This window comes from Pseudorca crassidens, chromosome 9 (assembly GCF_039906515.1).
Source record: "Pseudorca crassidens isolate mPseCra1 chromosome 9, mPseCra1.hap1, whole genome shotgun sequence".
Classification (NCBI taxonomy): domain Eukaryota; kingdom Metazoa; phylum Chordata; class Mammalia; order Artiodactyla; family Delphinidae; genus Pseudorca; species Pseudorca crassidens.
In genome coordinates, this window is record NC_090304.1 from 96,174,647 (window position 1) to 96,195,617 (window position 20,971).

The 20,971-nt window shown below is 54.8% G+C and overlaps 3 protein-coding genes across 4 annotated transcripts; 1 reads left to right on the top strand and 2 right to left on the bottom strand.

Moving 5' to 3' along the window:
* Nucleotides 1-22: 22 nt before the first annotated feature.
* H2AX (H2A.X variant histone) lies at nucleotides 23-1,953 on the bottom strand. The gene has a single exon (XM_067751280.1). The coding sequence runs from the start codon at nucleotides 1,281-1,283 to the stop codon at nucleotides 852-854; it is 432 nt and encodes a 143-aa protein (XP_067607381.1). The 5' UTR covers nucleotides 1,284-1,953; the 3' UTR covers nucleotides 23-851.
* A 137-nt stretch (nucleotides 1,954-2,090) lies between these two features.
* On the bottom strand, nucleotides 2,091-6,753 carry DPAGT1 (dolichyl-phosphate N-acetylglucosaminephosphotransferase 1). Its single transcript, XM_067751271.1, has 9 exons — nucleotides 6,593-6,753; nucleotides 6,158-6,278; nucleotides 5,763-5,976; nucleotides 5,371-5,517; nucleotides 3,992-4,076; nucleotides 3,434-3,622; nucleotides 3,025-3,112; nucleotides 2,703-2,858; nucleotides 2,091-2,619 (listed from the first exon to the last, which is right to left on the bottom strand). The coding sequence occupies exons 1-9, from the start codon at nucleotides 6,751-6,753 to the stop codon at nucleotides 2,554-2,556; spliced, it is 1,227 nt and encodes a 408-aa protein (XP_067607372.1). The 3' UTR covers nucleotides 2,091-2,553.
* Nucleotides 6,754-11,380: 4,627 nt separating this feature from the next.
* On the top strand, nucleotides 11,381-20,452 carry C2CD2L (C2CD2 like). Of its 2 annotated transcripts, none has more exons than XM_067751281.1 (14): nucleotides 11,381-12,148; nucleotides 14,132-14,227; nucleotides 14,607-14,726; nucleotides 14,906-15,016; nucleotides 15,106-15,222; nucleotides 15,317-15,428; nucleotides 15,552-15,660; nucleotides 16,347-16,411; nucleotides 16,502-16,629; nucleotides 16,730-16,904; nucleotides 17,653-17,754; nucleotides 17,899-18,035; nucleotides 18,123-18,408; nucleotides 19,372-20,452. In XM_067751281.1, exons 1-14 carry the CDS (start codon nucleotides 11,795-11,797, stop codon nucleotides 19,581-19,583), a joined length of 2,124 nt encoding a protein of 707 aa, XP_067607382.1. In that variant the 5' UTR covers nucleotides 11,381-11,794; the 3' UTR covers nucleotides 19,584-20,452. The 2 variants fall into 2 exon arrangements, with proteins under 2 accessions (XP_067607382.1, XP_067607383.1); XM_067751282.1 differs by having other exon boundaries at nucleotides 17,902-18,035.
* Nucleotides 20,453-20,971: the final 519 nt, after the last annotated feature.

A 20,971-nucleotide genomic window follows, 5' to 3' on the forward strand; every position in this document is an offset into this window, starting at 1 on the left:
AAAATGAAGAGACACCTCACTGTTTAAAAAAGAAAATCCTTTAATAAACAAAATTAGTCCATCTGAAACTCCCCAATACCTAAAGTACTGTCTTGGATGGGTTAGCTGCAAAATTCCAGTTCCGAGGCCAACGGCGACTCAGTCCAGATGGGGATTAACGGACTAGTGCTGGTATCTAGGTGCTTGGCTTGCGGAGCGGACCCGCCGGGAGGGGCGCGGGTCCAGGGGCAGGACTCCCGCAGACCCCGACACCGCGGGAGATGCTCACGCCGCGAAGTGTGTCTTCCGGGACGCGCACAGGCCTGCGAGTGGAGATGGAGGGAGCGCGGACGTGCAAGGCTCGGGATCCGGCAGCAAAGGGCGTCCCGGGACAAATGAAGTGACCGACTGACTCCGCCGTCAACCGAGTCCCGTCCGGAGCACCGGGCTGGTGGGGAACGCGCGCGCGCGCGGCCGCGCCGGCGGCCGTCCGCACCGACTCACCTTCCCCACCACGCGCCCCGGCCCTGCGTCAGCGCGGCCGGCCCAGCCTTCTAGAAGGTGCCGCGGCCTCCCCGCAGCCCATCAGCATTCGGGGGCCAGGCCGGCCGAGTCACGAGCTCGCTCCTGGCACCGAGCGGCGTTCAAACGGCCGCCCTCCGCCGAGCCACGGCTGGAGCGAGCCGCGCGGGGGAGGGGCAGGCCGCGCGGCGGCGGCGGCGGGGCCGCGGAGGGGGCGAGTGAGCTGCCGCCCGGCCGGGAGCCCGACGCGGCCCAGCTCTTTCCGTGAGCGTTGTGGTGGCCCTTAAAAGGGCCTTTGTGGTGGCGAGGGGAGGGGCCAGGCGGCGGCGGTGGCGGCGGCGCGGGCGCCCTCAGTACTCTTGCGAGGCCTGGGTGGCCTTCTTGCCGCCCGCGGGCGCCTTCGGCCCCACGGCGGCGCTGGTCTTCTTGGGCAGCAGTACGGCCTGGATGTTGGGCAGGACGCCTCCCTGGGCGATCGTCACGCCGCCCAGCAGCTTGTTGAGCTCCTCGTCGTTGCGGATGGCCAGCTGCAGGTGGCGGGGGATGATCCGCGTCTTCTTGTTGTCGCGGGCCGCGTTGCCCGCCAGCTCCAGGATCTCGGCTGTGAGGTACTCGAGCACCGCCGCCAGATAGACTGGCGCGCCGGCGCCCACCCGCTCGGCGTAGTGTCCCTTCCGCAACAGCCGGTGCACGCGGCCCACGGGGAACTGGAGGCCCGCTCGCGACGAGCGCGACTTGGCCTTGGCGCGGGCCTTACCGCCTGTCTTGCCGCGGCCCGACATGCTGCGCGAGGTAGAGGAAGGGAGAGGAGGGCTGCTCACGAGACTAAGGCACAGCCGTCCGCCGCAGTCCAACTGCTGCCGCGCGCGCCCAAGAGCCGCCCTTATAAGCCCCCAGGGCGCACCCCCGCGTCCTCCTGATTGGCTCTTTTCTCCAATACCCGCCTCCGGTTGGCTGCGGTTAACCCTTCGATGACGCGCCTCAGCTGAGGGAACGCGCCCGCCAATTGGCCGAATTTGAAAACCTTTTGCCCGGGGAAAAGGCGAGGAGGAGCGGCAGCAAGCAGTCAGCCAACCACTCCCGGGTGTAGCCAATCCAAGTGAAGCGCGCCAGATTTAAACCCTACAGCCCAGACCAGAGCCGGAAGACAAAGAGGGTGGAGTCTGAAGTCACCTCAAGAGCCTCAGGGAAGTCTGTGCGGGTCTAGGATTTTTAAAGGAAAGGGGTCAACACTACGGCTACCTCTTCCTCCGGTCCCAGGTCTGGTCACTCCCTCCTCCTGCCTGGCAAAGGGAGAGTGAAAAAGGGAAGGAATGAGACCCCCTGAAAGTCCAACCCCATACCAGAGAACAGATAACACCGATCTTATGGCCCTTTATGCCACCTGAGCAGCAGGATTTCCTATTTATTCAACATGTTCTTTCTGGTCTGTTCTTTCTGTTCCCTTCTTGCTAGGAGGGGCCTGATGTACTGAAAGAAAAAGGATGGGGCAGAGAGATAGGCATCCTCTCCGAGGAAATGCCTCCACCAACCCTCCCAGTCTACCCTAAAATGCCCTATATAGGAGATACACCTACAGGAACAACAAGAAAAAGACGACAGTTTATTGTCACCACTGGGAGCACAGGCCCCCCAGTCTGCTAAATCATCAGAATATTTAATTTATAGTCATATGTCAAGTCACCTTCGAGCCTGTGTCCCTATCCCCAGCCAGGGTTCTATCCCCAGGCCCAACATATTTCTTGAGTGTCAGAGTTGTGGATAATTGCATCAAAGCTACAGTATCCCACCTTCGGAGGCTGCAAAGATGGGATGGAGAGGGGGAGTGGCAAATAGAAGAAAGCCATAGGCGAAGTCCAATCAATAGTCATTAGAGGGCAAGAATGGCCCAGGATGTCAATAATCACAGGGGAAAGGGAATGCTGAGGACAAAATCTGGAGGAGAATGAAGTGGGGAGAGGCCTGGGCCAGGAGGCAATCTTGGTCTGGAAGAGGTCGGCCTGAGTCAGGAAATCTGGAGGCTGTGAAGCAAAGGACAGTGGACCAGGGGACTCAAACATCGTAGAAGAGTCGGACAAGCTGGTACCGAATGGAGAAGGTGACAGCACTGCCCACGACCTGTAAGAAGAAATGAACTACAGTAAGAACCACAGAGAAAGGGAGACAAGGAGATGTAAGTCACATCACCAACAGCATTGCACCTGTAGCAGCAGCAGGAACAGGGTGAGGTTTCTCTCATGCATGGGCCCAAAGACTTTAAGTAGCAAGTTGATGAGGGTCATGTTGTTACACTCCGTGAAGGCACCATCCTCATTCTCACTCTGGCGCACTGTCACTAGCCGGAGGCCTTCTGCTACCTGGAGGGGTCAAAAGTGGAGAGAACTTCAGCTAATACCTACGCTTCAGGAATGGGGACCTGCTCAATGCTTCCAAACTCCCCTTGGGTGTGATGTAGGCCTAGGTTCCCCATTCCCTGAATTCCGAATGGCAGCCTAGAGCCTTACCTCCTTGTTACCCTGTTACCTTTAGAATAAAGGTGCCCAAGAAAGAGAGGCTCTTGGTCTTGAACTTGGAATAGCTCATCTCCAGTTTGCCTGTCTTGGTATTGAGTCTGCAGGGGAAGACAGCTTCATGTGACTGGGCCACTACTCAAAGAACTCTCCTCCCTGTGCTTAATTAATAGGAAGAGCACTGAATGTGGAGTCAAACAGCCTGAGATCTATTTCTGGCTCTGCTGCTTGCTTCTGTGGGATCAGAGCTGCTGTGAACATTAAATGAGATCATGGAACTAAATGTGCTCTGTAATGTATAAAGGGCTAACTGCACGGCAAGAGTTAGCCCTTCTTTGGGCCCATTCCCTTTGCACAGCAAACGTCTAAGGCATCCCAAGGGAAAAAGCTATGATGTCCCCTTCAAGCCCCAAAGCGGCTACCTGGGTATACGGTGGCGAGGGCAGGGGATGATATGCAGGAGCTGAGGCAGTGAGTAGACGAAGTTGAACACCTGGGGCATGAAGAAGAGTAGCATGGTCTTGCTGAAGTGTCCCAAGATGCCCACCACGGCAAAGGTCATGCCAGCAAAGTAACAGAAGGTATCTCCCACAAACACCCGTGATGGGTACCTGTGTAGGGGAGAGGATCTGAGCCAGTGGCAAGAGGCATTAGCAATCCTTTCTCTCACATCACACACCCTGCGCACTGGGCTAGCCCTGACCCTAGTTCTGGCTCAGAGGACATTCCAGCTCTCCCAGCAACTCTCCAGGAAACAAGGTCCCGAATCCATCTATTCCTGGGGGCTCCACAGTACCTGCCCCCAGCTACAATTGGGTAGAGAATATTTAAGATTTAAGAATATTACCAAAAAGACCCAGAAAACACTCAATACAGAGATGCACAGGTTAAGCCTCTCCGTCAGGAGATGGGTCGCAGTGAGGAGGACTGTACTGGCCACAAATTCAAATAGCTGTCCCACTAGCCACAGGCCTACTTACCAGTTATGGTAGAGCAATCCCAAGGTGGTGAAAAAAAAGGGTATCATGAAGTAGAGGGAAAAGACATGATCATCCCGACAATCACCTTTGGAAGCAGGGGAAAAAGAAAGAAGAAAACGTTGACAGCCACGTCCCCTGCACACCTGGGTCCTATGTTTGTCTGTCCCTGAGTTCTGTCCCAAGCTGTATCATCCACCTCTCTAGGTCCCAAGAACTCACTACCCCTTTTATGTCATCCAAGCAGTTCCCAATATTTCACCTCTTTCATGAACCCTTCCTAAACTAGTTACTGTCTTACATTTGGTTTAGACCATTCAGACTTAGGTCTGAATACCAGCTTTACTTCCTAACTGTGTGACCTTGATCATGACACATTTAACTTCTCTGAGCCTCAGTTTCCTATCTGTGAAAAAAGGCTGATGAAAACACCTGCCACATAGAGCTGTTACAGAGTTTAAAGTGAGATCACATTTTAAAAGTGCTTAGCTTTAGTAAGTACTTATGGATGTCCATCAGCCAAAAACCACCAGCAACACGCCTGTAGTCAAAGCTGGGTTTACTGACTTGAAACAAGAGAAACTTTGGAACCCACACACCATGGGGAACCATGGGATGCCTCAGTAAGGAGGTGTTAGGAGGACTTTTTTTTTTTCTGCGGTACGCGGGCTGCTCACCGCTGTGGCCTCTCCCATTGTGGAGCAATGGCTCCGGACGCGCAGGCTCAGCGGCCATGGCTCACGGGCGCAGCCGCTCCGCGGCATGTGGGATCTTCCCGGACCGGGGCACGAACCCGTGTCCCCTGCATCGGCAGGCGGACTCTCAACCACTGCGCCACCAGGGAAGCCCAGGAGGACTTTTTATAGAATTTGTTTTAAATAATTCTGGGGAGGATGCAAGGAGGCAGAGTTTTGCCCTGCACTGGGTGCTGTCAGCAGAGATAATGCTATGATTGAGCATCTTAATAATTTTTATCCAAGAAGTGAGAGGAATTGAGTTGTTATCGGAAGGAAGCAGCAACCACTCATGTTAGCCAGAAGGGGATCTTGGTCATTTTTGTGAGATGCACCGCGTTCCTGTGGTTTTGTCTATGCTCAGACATGGTTACAGAGGGATCTAGTTTTGGTCTTACTCTATCACGGTCACAGAGTGACCCTGTCTGATTCTGAGGTTTTGTGAAGTTGTTTATGCTCAGTAGGAGAAGACCATGGCCTACCTATTAGTGCCAATGCTGTTAGAAATGACAGCGCTGCTATTTTCCTTTCTCACATTTAACAAATCTTAGTTTCTTTCTCACGTTTAACAAATTCCCCAAAGCCAGATAGCAGGCAACTTCCCTAACACTCAGACTTCTCTCCTCTCCCTAGTCCAATCCCACCTACCTTCCAGCTCCACCAGGTTGAAGACGATGATGGAAGCAGAAATGACTAGCGATTGGCCAGCCTCTAGGCCATTAATTCCTGCTAGGATATTGATGGCATTAGTACAGAACACTGCCAGCAGCCCCATGTAGACATAGTACAGGATCCCTGGGGGGAGAAAACAGTAAGAGAAGTAACACCACCTGTAGAATGAGAATTTAAGGATATTCTTCTGAGAAAAGTGGTGAGGATAGAGGATGGGATGAAAGGCCAACAAAAGGATCTAAGAAAACACAGGGACAAAACAGGGAGGAGAATGTGGAGCACCAGGAAGGATGCTCTGCTGGATATCTCACAGGGTAAGGGTGCCCTGAAGTAGGGGCCATAGGGGCAGAAGTGGCAGTGCTACTCACCCAGGTCCAGATGCAGGCCAAGAAGTGGGCGTAAGGGCTTGGGTACCACAATGGTCGTGTTGCCAAAGTTGGTGAAATAGACCATGAGGAGAGGTAGTGAGGCAGCTGTGGGCAGCAGGAGCTTATGGCGCCAGCGCAGATTCAGTACATCATCCGCGAAGCCCAGGAAAATCATGCAGCAGATGGCAAGGAGTGCACCTATCAGGGCCACAAACTGGGGAGGGCTCAGGCAGGTCATGGCTCCAGCCTACTCCCACTTCACAGTTCCTTTCAAGAATTCCCATCTTTTCTTTCGTTCTCAGTCCCTCCCCTCCCCGCCACACCCAAATAACCCCAACTCTCTCCAGTAGCTCCCAGTCCCAGCCACAGGCAGCAGCCCTCACTAACCCACTTACTTCATGGTGGGGGAAGGCTTTACACTGCTCCTCCACAAAGCAGTTCAGGAAAGGGAAAGGGATGAAGCAGAAGAGTATGATAAGGAAAACAGCACCGCTGATCACTCCCTGGGACTCTGGGCTGTGGCCCAGCAGCAAGCCGGGGGGAGGGGGAAGAGGAAAGGGGGCGTGGTCACTCACTAGTGCAAGCATCACCATAACCTGACTTGGGGGCGGGGAAGGGCACCACTACTGGAGTCCCAGATACACCCAAGGGTCCCATCTTCCCGCCTCCACTCCTTCCCCAATGCTAACCAGATCTGCCCTCCACCTCCCAGAGTCCCGGGCTGGCTGTTGGGTTAGCACTACGTCTCCGCTCGCAGTCCACCACTCCAGTCCCCGCCCCTGCCTGCCCACCCCTTCCCCACTGCCCCGGACCAGCGCGCGGCCCCTCACATTTGCTGCCGGCTGGATTTGTTGAGGTCCTGGCCGCAGAGCCGTGCGGCGATGAAGTGGCCACGGAAGGCAGGGATGAGTGTGAGTGTGGCTACAAGTCCCAGCAGCGAGCCGATCAAATTCACCAACAGCGGCATCGGCAACTCCGGGAAGGCCCACATGGTGACCGGCCAGGGGGCCTGGTCGGCCCCCTCCTTAGCTAACGGGCAAGCTGGGCAGAAGCCCCGTGGCCCCAGCAGTAAGGAGTGGCCGCTCCCCACAGGCTGGATCTTCCCACACCACCCTGAGCGAAACCCAACGACTCTGACCTGAGCCGCCCTCAGGACTCCCGCGAGCCTCTATAAAGCAACCTCGGCTCTGCCCCACTGCATCTGCCTACCCACTGTTTCCACCCGGATCTAGTTCGCAGAGCAACTGTCGTTGTGGAAGGCGGCGGCCATTTTTAATATGGGCATAAGAGTAGGGACAGAAGTGTGATTTTAAACTACACCCTTTATTCGAGAGTTGAATCATCAAGAGGGGATTGGAAAAGCAATTAAAGAAGGACAAACAAAGGCGGATACTTTCCTAACATCACATTAAAGATGTACAGCCCAAAGCGGAAAAACTCCTTGCCCGGTTCCAAGATGAGCGCCTCCTTGTACCGCGTGTCTGACGCCGCTTACTCTTCGTTCCACGTCAGGTTTAGCTCCGTCGGCCTTCGCGGGTCGCGTTTAAAGGGCCAGTGCCCCGCGTTTACTCTGGGACGCCTCTGGAGACTGGAAGATGGCTACTGGAAGCAAGGGGGAGGGCAGGCGGGATGAGGATGTGGAGCAGCACCTGCTCAGTGTAGAAAACCTGTCGCCAACATAGTCAGCGTTGGGAAGGAAGCCAAGGTAAACACAACTCAGTTCCCCGAAACACAGCTACAATTTGGAAGATGATGTAAAATGTAAAGAGCGGACACTTGAAAAGCCCCTCCCACTTCATTTTTTTCCGTGTCATTGAGCCAGGTGCTTTTCCTTCATCATCCCACCCGCCTTCTGCCCCCGCAGTAGCAGTTAGTTGCCGGGCAACACTGAGGGATACTTCAGCACTGTAGGGGCTGGGAGTACCCTCATGCTCTCAGGTCTTGGATTTAACCCCGTTCTAGACTTTCCTTGGTCCTGGATCATTGCACTGTGCCAGGCTCCCAGTCGGAGGAGGTGAGGCTGAGGCTTTGGAAAGAGCTAAGTAGGAGAACCAGACCCACAAGTGGCTGGCTTTCAGTAAGTCTGAGGAATTCCCAGGCAGGTTCTTCTCCAGGTTGGGTGCCTTTTGCTTGGCATCTGTTTCCTTACAAATAACAGTTCACCAGCATCTCATTCTCTTTCACAGACACACAGGCTCTAAGGTGGCAAATGATTTCTAGTCCTCAGAGAAGAACTCATCACCAGGAAGTGCGGGAGACGACTGAAGTATGCTGACATTTTGTTCACTCTTGAATAAGGAGTCAGGGTCAGGTTGACTCCTTTTAGGCAAAAGATAGGCCCTCCTGTCTCTCAAAACCAGATGTGAAATGTCCTTTCTACTCGAAGGTGGCTCTAATTAACAACTCAAACCATGTATATAAAGTAATCCCAGTAATTACTTGATAGTAGTATTCCTCCAAATTTTCAGTACTTATTATCCCACTGGTATTGTTTTTCTGTGTGTGTGTGTGTGTGTGTGTGTGTGTACCTGCACACGGGTGCATGAGTGTGCATCTGTGCCTCTTAGACTGGAAATTCCCTAGAGGCAAAGTGTTTTCTGTTCCACAGTGTGTTCCTATGGGGCTAAGGACACACAGATATCTGTATACAAGGCATCATCACACATAATGAGTCTGGATCTGAAAGAGGTACAGAGGGCAATAGGAGCACATGGAGAGAGCAATTAGTTGTGACCAGGGGAAGTGAGAGGACCTTGAGGAAGAGTAGTGTCTCTAAGGATTTCAGTAGGTGGCAAGAGTGGAAGGGCCTTCCAAACAGGGAAGGTGAGACGCCAGGAGCAGGTGGAAAGGAGGAGCTTGTCGGAGCCCCAGAGGAGGCAGCATTCAGTTATCTTGTTGCTCAGGAGCAGGCTGAGACTCCCTGGAGGTCTGAGGGACAGTCTGTAACTGCTTCCTGTTTTATTAGGAGGCCAATCCTAATAACTCTTCCTTCCCAGCTTGGCATTGGGCACCTTTGTCTCTTTCTTCTCCAGAGATTGTTAGCCCTCCCCCACGCACCCCCCTGGGAGAGGGTAGGGGATACTTGTTCAAAAACAAGACACTGGGGATTCATCATCCATGCATACATGTTACCATCAGAACATGGTTACTTGGATACTTGTCATATAATCTGAATATTTTTGTTCCCATGATGGTAAATGCCCAGTTGATTATCAGACTCACCAGGAGAAACAAACACACACATGACTTGGCCACACTTGAAATTTTGTGCCTGTCCTGGTACAAGTTCAAAGCATCTGCCTAAATGCTGAAGCTGGTCCTAGGACCCATGGATCAGGTGAGTTTCAGCTGGTTTCTTGGGCTGAGTAGACAAGGTCTGAGATGCGCATCTCCTACTGGGGAGCTCTGAGTGCCTCCCAGTAAGCAAAGCTAATGCACTATTAAGGCTGATTGCCTGACAAAGACTGTCCCAGAAATGTTTCACAGTGCTGAAAAAGTCCGTATGAGACAGCTTTGGAGAGTCTGGATCTATGACACTTGCAGGACCATATCTGTGGCTCTTCAGAAGCAGCTGAGTTACTCTTTTACCATTTCTTCCCACCTCTCTCCTGTCAGTTTATCAAAAGTTGTTAGCTGATAGCAAGCCCCAAGATCTCCCGTTCCACTTGGATGACATGAATGGGTTTTCAAAAGATGGAAACAATATAGGAATTCTCAGTGTTTACATGTATATTGGAATATTTTTTGTTAGACTTCTTAAAATTACAAAGAATTTGCTAACCCCTACTATGTGCGTGGGAAAATTTTAAGTACTGTGGGGACACAAAGTGATATAAATGTAATTGTTTTCCCCAGGGAGTCTACTTCATCATATTAAAGCACCTTGAGTCAATATGAGGGAAGAGAGATGAGTAAGACAGGGTCTCCACTCTTAAGCAGCTTTCTGGTGAGTGGGAAAAACAGACATATAAACAACCAGCTAGGCTATAAGGCACAATGAAATAAGTACAAGAGGTCTAGTAACAAGTGGATGGAAGATTGGGAGGACTAAGTAGAGAGACTAATATAAGACTGAATTGTGAAGCAGTATCTGGCAGCACAGGACCAATTGCTCAGTGGAGGAGTTGAAGTAAACCCAACAATTCAGAGACCTGAGATGAACTCTGAAGAACCCTGAAAAGGGTTCTTGGGGGAAGAGGGTCTTCACAGTGAAACTGTACCTGGACGACTTTCCACATAACCTGCTCCCCTAGCCCTAGCTGCTCTGCCCACTGACAGCTTCCTTCTGTGTCCCTGAGTTCTCTCCTCCCTTCATTTCTTCTCCCCTCAAGATTAAAAATCCACACTCTAGGAATCTTCTATGGTTTTGGAGGTCCAGTGATAATGCATGGGCAGGGTCACAGCAAGGTTACCCCATCACCCTACCCCATTCCTTAGAGTGAAATCTGGGGATGCCCCAAGCTTTCCTACCACCTCCTGTGGCTCAGGCACCCTGTCGCTGACCTGCCAGGCTCTGCTTAGCTCTGCAACCCCACACTTTAGAAGACATTGTTTACTCCCATCTGCTCACTGCTCAGACTAACGACTGGATTTGGGAGAGAGATACTTAACGCCTCTCTGTTTACCTAAGGAAGGCCTGCCATATGTATGTGGAGAAAAAGGGCCTCTTAGGGAATGGGGATTCCTTTGAATCCTTTTGTAGGATTTTCCTTCCCCTGCCTCCAGAAAGCAGTGACAAGCCTCTGTCCTATAGGGATGGAATCCATTCCCTTAAATCTAGGAAAAGGGATGGCTCCTGAGGCCAGAGTGTACCTATAACATAATTTTTGGGGTGCTTGCTGGGATATCACATATTTGGATGGCAGGGTCTTCTGGCTGAATCTACTGATAGTCCAGTGCTGCATTGCCAGCTCCCTCCTCGTTGCCACCCCCTCTACACGTGCTCCATAGGCAGGAGCTGTTACTATGGAAATAAATTATTTTTAAAAACAGAAGCAGCCCCAGGCTTTGGAAATACCTCCAGAATAAACCCACACGAGCAAGGAGGTTAATAGGGTGTCCCTTGGTCCTGGCTCCAGAGGGAAGAGGATGGGGGTGGAGGAGGGGGTTCAATGTTCCATGTTCTATTCTCAACCTCTACCAGGTTCAGGTTCTGGCTCCTCTTGCGTTGGTATCGGCTGGACCTCTGCCAGTCACTTCTATCTAGGAGGGATGCTCTGCAGCTACATACCTAGGGCCTAGCTTCCGCCAGGACATAGGAACCAAGAAGCTGCTGAGCCTGGGAGTGTTGGGATAAGGGGTTGATGCTATCCACAGGGGTCACCTCCTTTTTAACCCCACAGGCGTCCAAACTATGGAAAACTAAGGAACGTAAGGGAGAGCAAAGGCGTCATCTCAGGTGAGTGAAATTACTCTTGCTTACTCTCGCCTTGAGCTCGGGGGAGCAGGAGTACCCCCGTTTCCAGGATGGGGCGGGGTAGTTAAAGATCCCGCCTATTTCCAACCCTAGAACCTCCTCCGCTCTCCGCTCCTCCTCCCACCCTCTTCTAGCGCTGGAACGCCGGGCTCACTAAGCCCCGCCCGCCGCGGGTGCGGCTCCTTTAAGGCCGGATGGGGGCGGGGGGGCCGGCCGTGTTGTCAGTGTCAGCTCTGCGCACGCAGCCCTCCCGGAGCCGGTGCCTGCCTGCGAGCCCCAGAGTCCCCGCAGACGAGTCCCCGCCCGGGTCCGGTGGGGCCCCCGCCGTGGGAGGAGTCGGGCGCTGGCCGGCGACTAACGCGGGTTGGACTGTCGGACCAACTGAGGAGGGCCCCGGACTCCGGAGAGAGGGACCCCGGCGTCGCGATCCCCCAGGAACCTCCTCTCCTCGATCTGTGGCACCCACTAGTCCCGGGCACCCAGCCCCGGAGAGCCCCCGATCCCGCGCGCCCAGCCCCGGGGGAGCCCGCCCTCGCCCCGCGGCCCGCCCGGGCCATGCTCCCCCGGGGCAGCGGCTGAGCCCGAGCCGGAACCGGGATCTGAGCCCGCGCGGAGCATGGATCCAGACTGGGGGCAGCGGGACGTGGGCTGGGCGGCCCTGCTGGTCCTCTTCGCCGCCTCGCTGCTTACGGTGTTGGGCTGGCTGCTGCAGTATGCCCGGGGCTTGTGGCTGGCGCGGGCCCGCGGGGGCCGGGGCCCGGGACCCGCCTTAGCTGCCGAGCCCGCCGGCTCCCTGCGGGAGCTGGGCGCTTGGCGCTCGCTGCTGAGGCTGCGGGCGACTCGGGCCGGCGCCCCTGAGGAGCCAGGCGTCAGGGGCCTCCTGGCGTCGCTCTTCGCCTTCAAGTCTTTCCGGGAGAACTGGCAGCGGGCTTGGGTGCGAGCGTTGAACGAGCAGGCCTGCAGGGATGGGGTGAGTTGGACAGGAGGACCTAGGTGGTCCCGTCACTCAGCCTTTTCTTCTAGAGGAGGGACTGCTCAGGCCAGGAGGCACGTATGGGGGTGGGGAGCAACTGGGAAACCCTATGGCCTCTCTTTTCCTCTGGGATCAGAGAAAAGGGTGCAAGTGAGGCTGGCGGTTGTAGAAATCCGGCTGTGTCCCAAATCCTCTATTCTTGCGGTCTAGGTACTCTCTGGCTCCAGACCAGTGCACAACTTGCTGTTCTCATAGCAACGCTAATCCCTGTGCCCCAGGGCACTTCCTCCCAGCCTGGGTGCTGGTTGTGTGTGTGGCTTGGGTGGGTGGGTGGTGCTGCCGGGGGTTAGAAGGGAGACATGTGCACCTGTGGAAGGAATTTGCCTGGTCCTCATGCCATCACACCCAGTCAGCACTTCATACCCCAGATCCCTGGTGTGATCAGGCAGGTCTCCGGGGAGCCTGAATTCCCCCCCACCCCATCCCTCAGTAATTTCACTGCTGCAGTCTTAACACATCCTTCTCCATGCTCCCTGCAGTGTCTGTGTTTAGGGAAAGGTATTCAGGTGGAAAGGAGATTGACATTCCATGCCCCGCCCAGTAGATGAGCCTAGAGCTGCCCCTTGAGGGTCAGTCACAGACTAACCCAGCCTACTTCCTTCCATTGCACCATGGGCAGCTGGCCTCCCAGGAAGTGGGGCAGGAAGCGTGGTCATAAGACTGAGGTGGGGTGGGAGGTGGAGACCTCCCTCTCTTGGGGTCCACACTCATCTTGGCCCTCGCGGTCTATTAGCCCCTGGCTCAGAGGGTTCTCCATTTCCAGCCACCACTAGTCTGAGGGTTTTACTCCACTAGCTCTCCAGATGCCTGGAAACAGAAGTGGCCACGCAAGAAATTGCTCTGCTTCCTCTGCTCAGCTGACCTGAAAGCCAGATGGCATCTGTCAGTCTATGCCGTGAACTCAACCCTCCACCCAGCTCTCCCTGTACCTTGTCCCCGGGTCAGGACTGACTCCCCAGGACAGCTGACTCAGCTGGACATTAGCCTCCCTTGCAGGGGGTGGGGAGACTGGCGTTCCCAGCATCCATCTCCCTTGGCCTGGCTTTTGAACAAGACCGCTACAGTAGCAGAGAAGTTGGCTTTCCCTGGTTTGCCAGGCAAATGAGCCCTGTGGATTTGTTTCCTCCCATCCCAAGACCCTAGGAGGAGCTGCCAGCTGTCTGTGCCCCCTCCTTAATTCTTCCCATCCTGCTCTCTGGATGGGGCTGCAGCAGTTGGCTTCCACTGCTGTGGAAGAATTAGGAAGCTCTTACAACACCTAAGCTAAGCAGCTTTCTGCTCCCTAAAGCCATCCTGCTGTCTGCCTTGAGGAATTAGCCAAATCTCTGGCCCTTGAGCCCTCTGAGCTTGCTTTTCTTCCCAGTTCCTGTGGTAAAGTTCCCCAAGGCCAGGCTGAGCTAGTCTTCATCTCCAAGAATATGGATAGAGTCACACTCTTATGCCTCTACATCCTATTTATCTGGAAGAAGGTTTAGCTCTTGTCTTGAATAAGGGGCCCTACTGCTTTCATCCTTAGCTCAGCTGTGTCTCTGCCCAGCTACGATATACAGGTGGCACCAACACCTTTATTATTTTTTTTCTATGCACACCTTTCTTCCAGGGTAGGGCGGGGATGAAGAGGAAGGTGGGGGAGAAGAGGGAGGCTCCTGGCATTCCAGGAGAAGTCTAGGGTCTTCAGCTCAAGGTGATGTGGTCTCTGAGGCGGTCTAGCTTCCCAGCTCTCCCTAGCAGCTACAGGCCCTGGAAAGGCGGGCTTCAAGGGGAACACTTGCTGTCCTAAAGCCCTGAGCCAAGGAGGGGCCAGAAGCCAGCCTGCAGCTGAGGCCTCCGCAGTGCCAGGGCCTAGCCAGCAACTGAGTAGGCCAGCCCTGTGGGGGGCAGCTCCAGAGACCTGATCCTATGCCCACGTTACTCCCTCAGAGCTCCATCCAAATCGCCTTTGAGGAGGTGCCCCAACTCCCACCCAAAGCCAGCATCAGTCATGTGACCTGCACAGACCAATCAGAGCACACCATGGTAAGGGTCTTATGGGCACTGTCTTCTTTTAGGGCTGGAGTGGGGGCTGATCCTGAGTTCCCTTTAGTCTGAGCGTTCTTAACCTGAAGTCTTTGAATGCCTTAGGGATCCCAGGATTGGCTTCAGGAGGTCTGAAAATCCCACTAAAGTTACATGCAAACTGTAGTACATGTGTGCATATTTGCATTTTCCTGGAGAGAGGAGTCTTTGGCTTTTATCATTCTTTTATGGGCTTATGACCCCCAAAAGGTGATTCCCAAGGAAAACCGAAGTGGAGAGGGGTCTGCTGACCCGTTGTCGGGCAGGACAGGGCAGGGCCAAGTTGAGCACTCTTCCTCCGTGTGTGACCCTCCTTGCCTCCGTGCCTCGCCTGTCTCAGGTGCTGCATTGCCAGCTCTGTGCTGAGGAGGTGATGTTTCCAGTCTCTGTGACCCAGCAGTCCCCCGCTGCCGTCTCCATGGAGACCTACCACGTCACTCTGACACTGCCACCAACACAGGTGGAGGAGGATGTGGGAAACTGAGTTGGGGAGGGGGCGGACGGTTCAGTTGCCTCAGCCTTTTCAGTTTGGTTCCTCTCTAAGACAGAATTTGGGAAGGGAGGGTCCTGGGGGGGGGGGTTGGGAGTAGTTGGAGGAGTGGGGCAAGTCAACCCAGTCCCTTTGTCCCCTGTCCCCAGTTGGAAGTCAACCTGGAGGAAATCCCCGGCGAGGGCCTGCTTGTATCCTGGGCCTTCACGGATCGCCCAGACCTCAGGCTGACAGTGCTTCCCAAGCTGCAGAACAGGGAGGTAAGGGGGCAGGGCTGGGAGAGAAGCGGCAGAACAGGGAAGGGGAGGCGGAGCTGGGGGGCCTCACCTCCTTGTTCTCCGCCCTGCAGAGAGGTGAGGAGCAAGTAGAGCTCTCCACTATCGAGGAGCTGATCGAGGATTCCATAGTCAGCACCCAGCCAGCTATGATGGTCAACCTCAGGGCCTGCTCTGCCCCTGGGGGCCTGGTGAGTAGGTGCTCAAAGCAGATAGTTTGCGTGCATACTGTCCCCAGGGTACTGTGTCGGGATTCTTGCTCTTTTTACCTCCTTCTGCTCTTAGGTACCCAGTGAGAAGCCACCTATGGTGCCCCAAGCCCAGCCAGCCATCCCCAGACCTACCCGGTTATTCCTAAGGCAGCTTCGAGCATCTCACCTGGGACGTGAGCTGGAAGGTGAGAGCCAGAATCTTCTGGGGGACTGCCGAGGCTATGGTTGCAGGTGCCCCTGGCGCCCCTGCCAAGGGCGTGGCCTCTCAGCTTGGAACTGAGCATTTTCAAATTTCCGGTCCCCCACAGGTACTGGGGAAGTGTGCTGTGTAGCTGAGCTCGACGACCCCATGCAACAGAAGTGGACCAAGCCCATGAGGGCTGGGCCCGAGGTGGAGTGGAGCGAGGACCTGGCACTGTAAGGAGTGACTCCCCAGCCCCCACCCTTGCTCCCACAGCTGGACTGGGGATCAGAGCCTTCCAGCAGAGCCCTGGCATGAATCAGCTCTGTTTTCAGTAAACCTTGGTGTGAGCCTCTGCTGTCTGCCAGGGCCTGGCCTAGTCCAGATATAACCAAGATACACCCCCGCCCTGAGTTGATCACAGGCTAGAAGCAGAGACAGGTGTACATAAAGAAGATGGTATAAGTGCTCCAGTCCAGGTTTACACAAAGTGCCGTGGAAGTGCTTAGATGGGGGAGCTTAATTCCCATAGGTTAAGGATCAGAGTGGGCTTCATGGAGGAGGTGGCATTTAAATCACACCTTCGAGCAAGAGTAGGATTTTAACAGAGTGTTAGAGAGAAATGTTCATGGCAGAGGGGACAGCTTGAGTCAAGGAAAGAGAGAGTGATTTGCCGTAGAGGGAGACTGCGAAGGCAGGATGGGGCAGGAGCATGGAGGATTTGAATGCCTGGCTGAGTAGTATGGTCCCTGCTCAGCCCCATCCCATTCTCTTGGGAAGAGACCATATTTGGAGGATGATTGCAACACTTGTTCTATCTTATTTACCTCCATCTCTGTCTGCCTCTGGCCTGTGATCGACTCAAGGGTGGATTCAGTTTGCTAATCTCCCCCCTCCCTGCCCCACCTCTTCTTGGCCACAGGGATCTGGGGCCCCAGAGCCGGGAGCTGATCCTCAAAGTGCTGAGGAGTAGCAGCTGTGGAGACAGTGAGTATGGGGCAGGAAGGAGCACCTCTGGGTGGGTGCTGAGCGGGGCCTGGTCATGGCCCCAGCTCACAGTGCCACCCCTTTCCCCAGCTGAATTCCTGGGCCAGGCCACAATGTCTGTGGCCTCCCCTTCCAGACCACTGTCCCGAAGACAGGTGTGCCCACTCACCCCTGGGCCAGGTAAAGCCCTGGGGCAGGCAGCCACCATGGCAGTAGAGGTGAGAAGCTGGCCCCTGGGGGGAGGTGGGAGGACACGGGCTGGGGGGGGGAAGACCAGTCTCTGAGGCCCTGCCTCTTTCCACTTCCACCCCTCGGCAGCTTCAGTATGAGGAGGGCTCCCCCCGGAACCTGGGCACTCCCACCCCCTCCACTCCACGCCCCAGCATCACACCTACCAAGAAGATTGAGCTTGACCGGACCATCATGCCCGATGGCACCATTGTCACCACAGTCACCACCGTCCAGTCCCGGCCCCGGGTAGATGGCAAATTAGGTAAAGAGGAGGAGCCTGGGAGCCCAGCTCTAGCCAGGGGCCCCAGACTGCAGATCCGTGGCTGGACAGGGAAAGGGCAAGGAAAGCCCTAATTCCGGCTCTCCCTGTTTTCCGACCACATCTTCCTCATTGTCTTTGACTCTCCCAAACTTTCCCTTGCATCCCTCCATTTCTCTAACTAGTCCTCTCCCTCTTCAATCCTGGATCTACCAGCCCCTCCTACAGTATTCTCACACTTCCACCTCCCCAAGTTCCCTTCTGTCTTTTTTTTTTCCCCCTCTGTCTTTTCACATGTGTCTCCCCTTCCCTTTTCCCAGCCCCAGCTGCCCAATTGCCCCTCCCTCGCCCCTCAACCTCCAGCACCCTGTGGGACCCTCCAACAAACCCAGTGGCCTCCCTGGCAACTCTCCCACTCCCAGGGGCCCTCCATGACATTTCTTCCATCCCTAGGGGTCCCATGGAATTCCCCCTACCTCCACTGGGCCCCTTTGCCATCTCTGCACACTCAACATTTTCATGGCATCTCTCCGAGCCCTTGGTGGGCCCCGTGGCACTTTCCCACGCTCCCATTGGTTCCTGTGGTGTCTTTTTGTCCCCATGGCATCTTCTTAGTCACTCCTGCGATTAATCATCCCTTAGTCATCCCTACCCTCTGAGTCAACCAAAGTCTGCATCTCAATAAAGACGGTAGGGGGTGGGGGCCACTCTAAAGCAGCTCCCAGCTCACTGACCCTCCCCCACCCACCAGACTCCCCCTCCCGCTCCCCGTCCAAGGTGGAGGTGACTGAGAAGACAACAACTGTGCTGAGCGAGAGTGGTGGCCCCAGCAGTACCTCCCACAGCAGCAGCCGTGAGTAGGGAATCGGGAAGTGTGAGTGGTGGTTGGCACCCGGGCCCCAGAGTCAAAAACCATTTTGGGTGGGGCACAGGAGTTCAGGTCCAAGAAGGAGCTGGGGAGGAGTCAGGCTAGCCATGCCCTGTATCCATCCTCCAGCAGGGGAGAGCCACCTTTCCAACGGCTTGGACCCTGTAGCAGAGACAGCCATTCGCCAGCTGACTGAGCCCAGTGGGCGGGCAGCCAAGAAGACACCCACCAAGCGTAGCACACTCATCATCTCCGGGGTTTCCAAGGTAACGGGGCTCTGGGGAGAGGAGCTGGGCTAGGGAGAGAACCCTCATTGGTCACTCCTGCCCATTAAAACTTGTCCCTCCTGCCAGGTGCCCATTGCCCAGGACGAGTTGGCACTATCCCTGGGCTATGCGGCATCCCTGGAAGCCTCAATGCAGGATGATGCAGGGCCCAGTGGAGGTCCCTCTTCACCTCCCTCAGACCCACCAGCCATGTCCCCAGGACCCCTAGATGCCCTCTCCAGTCCCACGAGTGTCCAGGAAGCAGATGAGACAACACGTTCGGACATTTCTGAGAGGCCCTCTGTGGATGACGTTGAGTCGGAAACAGGGTCTACTGGTGCGCTGGAAACCCGCAGCCTCAAGGATCACAAAGGTGGGGAGATATTGGCAGCCCCCCCCCTTCTTTATACCCAGTATCATCACCTGGGTCCCACTGGACACTAAGGGACATAGGAGCCTCGGGCCAATCTCCTGCTTCCTCCCCTAAGGGATCCCAGAGTTCCCAGCCTGTTTCAGCCAAGCTTGAGTAGAGAGGGGGGAACTTGATGTCTTGAGTCTTGGCTTGGATCTAACAGGCTTGGGTGATAAGAAGAGATGTAAAAATATTTCCTTTTACCTCCCTTTTTTCTTTCTTCCTGGATCTAAGCGCATATCCTCCTTCCCTTATTCTCGCCCATCACCCTTTCCTTTCATTCTTAACTCTCTCCCCTATGCGTGTAAGAATTCCTACCCCAGGCAACCCTAGGAGTACCCCTCTAGCAGTGACACTGTCTGTGCACAGCTGTGGTATTTCTAATTTCTCAGGTTCAAGGGCTTGCCCCCAGACGTCCACATCCCTCTGCCAGTGAGTCTATCACTCACGAGTATTTATAACGATTTATGATTTAAGCCTGCATCACTTCTTGGGATAATGAGAGTCCTTAGTCCAAAGCCTGCCGTGTAAACACCCTTCTCATGATATTCGTCCTGAATTTACCTCTTTGAAGTTTTCCAGACACACTGCTTCCTGCTCACATCCTGGAATTTGGTCAGCAAGTCAGCGTCAACCCACTTTGTCCCTTCATGGCTTTTAGGAACACCCTTTGCCCCGCCTTTGTCTTTCCGTAGTAAAGAGGCCCAATCATCAATCTGTCCTCACGGAGCAGCCAGCCCCGTGACATTCCACCTCAGGGGCGGTGGTCAGGAGCATCACCATGTTTTCCTCAGGAAGGATAAAGGGCATGTTTGTTCTGTTCTGCATCTTGGACCCCTTCATGCTTGTCCTTTCTCTGCTCCCCTCCTCACCCCACCCCATGGAACCCCTCTCTCTGCCTCAGCCTCCCCTCTCCCCTCACAGTGAGCTTCCTGCGCAGTGGCACTAAGCTCATCTTCCGCCGGAGGCCTCGTCAGAAGGAAGCCGGTCTGAGCCAATCACACGATGACCTCTCCAACGCGACGGCCACACCCAGCGTCCGAAAGAAGGCTGGCAGCTTTTCTCGCCGTCTTATCAAGCGCTTTTCCTTCAAATCCAAACCTAAGGCCAATGGCAACCCCAGCCCCCAGCTCTGAGGGCCCTGCTCACCTCCTGAGCTAGGAGAGGGCAGGCATCCTCTCAGCCCCTTCCCCACATTCCCTTCCATTCCCCTTCCTGGATTCCCGGTAGCCTGGGCCAGGGAAGCCCTCTGGGTTCCAGGAAGCCCTGTCCATCCTGGGCTCTGGGGCTAGTTGGAAGGGGACTTGCAACGGGAAGTGTGTGAGAGGTGGACACCCGTTGCTGAGGACACAGAGGAGGGAGCGGGTGGCCCGGAGAAAGAGGAGGCTCTGTCCTGGTGCATGTGGGCGTTCCTCGGACCCACTGGCCTGCTGTTGGCACTGGCCCCTCAGAGGAGTCCTGGGGTGCTCAGCTCCTCAGCTGATCCTTCCTCCCTTATTTATTCTCTTTTCTATTTATATGTGTGGTCCCGGACCCTCAGTGAACAGGTAATAGAGGGCATCTCTCCCAGGTGACCCTTCTTCCCTATCCCAGGAGGGTAGGCAATTCCCTTTCGGATGGGGCTCCCTCACCTCCCTCAGGTCCCCACTCCGACCAGCACCAATGTCTGCCTCTGAGGACATTGACAGCTCATAGAAAGCCGGGCCGGTGCCCGGGATGGGGGGCAGGTACTCCCCACCTCCCTGCCTCCCCTTCTGCTCCTCATCCCTCCCTCCCCCTTTGTTACCGTTTTTGTACTTGATGCCTTCTCTGTGAGCAGTGGCTCTGTTGGAAGGAGGGAGCCAGGAGCCTTTCCCCGAGAGATGGCTTCAGGGGCTTTATCTACAGAGTGTGTGATGACGGAGCAACAGCAGAGCTGCACCTCTGTATAGTGGGAGATGATGATGTCCATTGCTGTGTGATGGCCTGGAATTTAATTTATTAAAGTCAAATTGGAGTTTATAAACTGGACAACTGGTCATCCTTTGACAGGCGAATGGGCAGCGAGGCTGTGGTGTTGGAGTGGGAGGATCAGAGACAGGGCCCAGATGGTGAGATGGGGTCGGTGACACATATATTGGGTCTACGAAGTTCCTGCAGGGAGGATGGGACATGTAGAGAGAGGATGGGAGAACAAGCGTCTTTGAAGGGTGAAGTTGTAGCAAAAATGTCAATCAGAAAAAAAAAGTCCATCAGCTAGTAAGGGCATCTTCATTCCCCTTCCTTGAACAGGCTGCTCCTTCTAGAATATAGGAGAGTCCAGAGCACAGCCTCTTGATCCAGACTGCCTGGATTTGAGTCCCAGCTCCACTAATTATCTTTGTGACCTTGGGCAAGATATGTAAACTTAGAGCACCTCACTTTTCTCATCTGTAAAGTGGGAACTGTGATAAAAGTAACTATCATTTGGTTGTGGGTTAGAACTTGGCTGGCATACAGTCAGTGCTGAATAAGTGTGAGCTGTTGCCTCAGAAGAGACGGATTG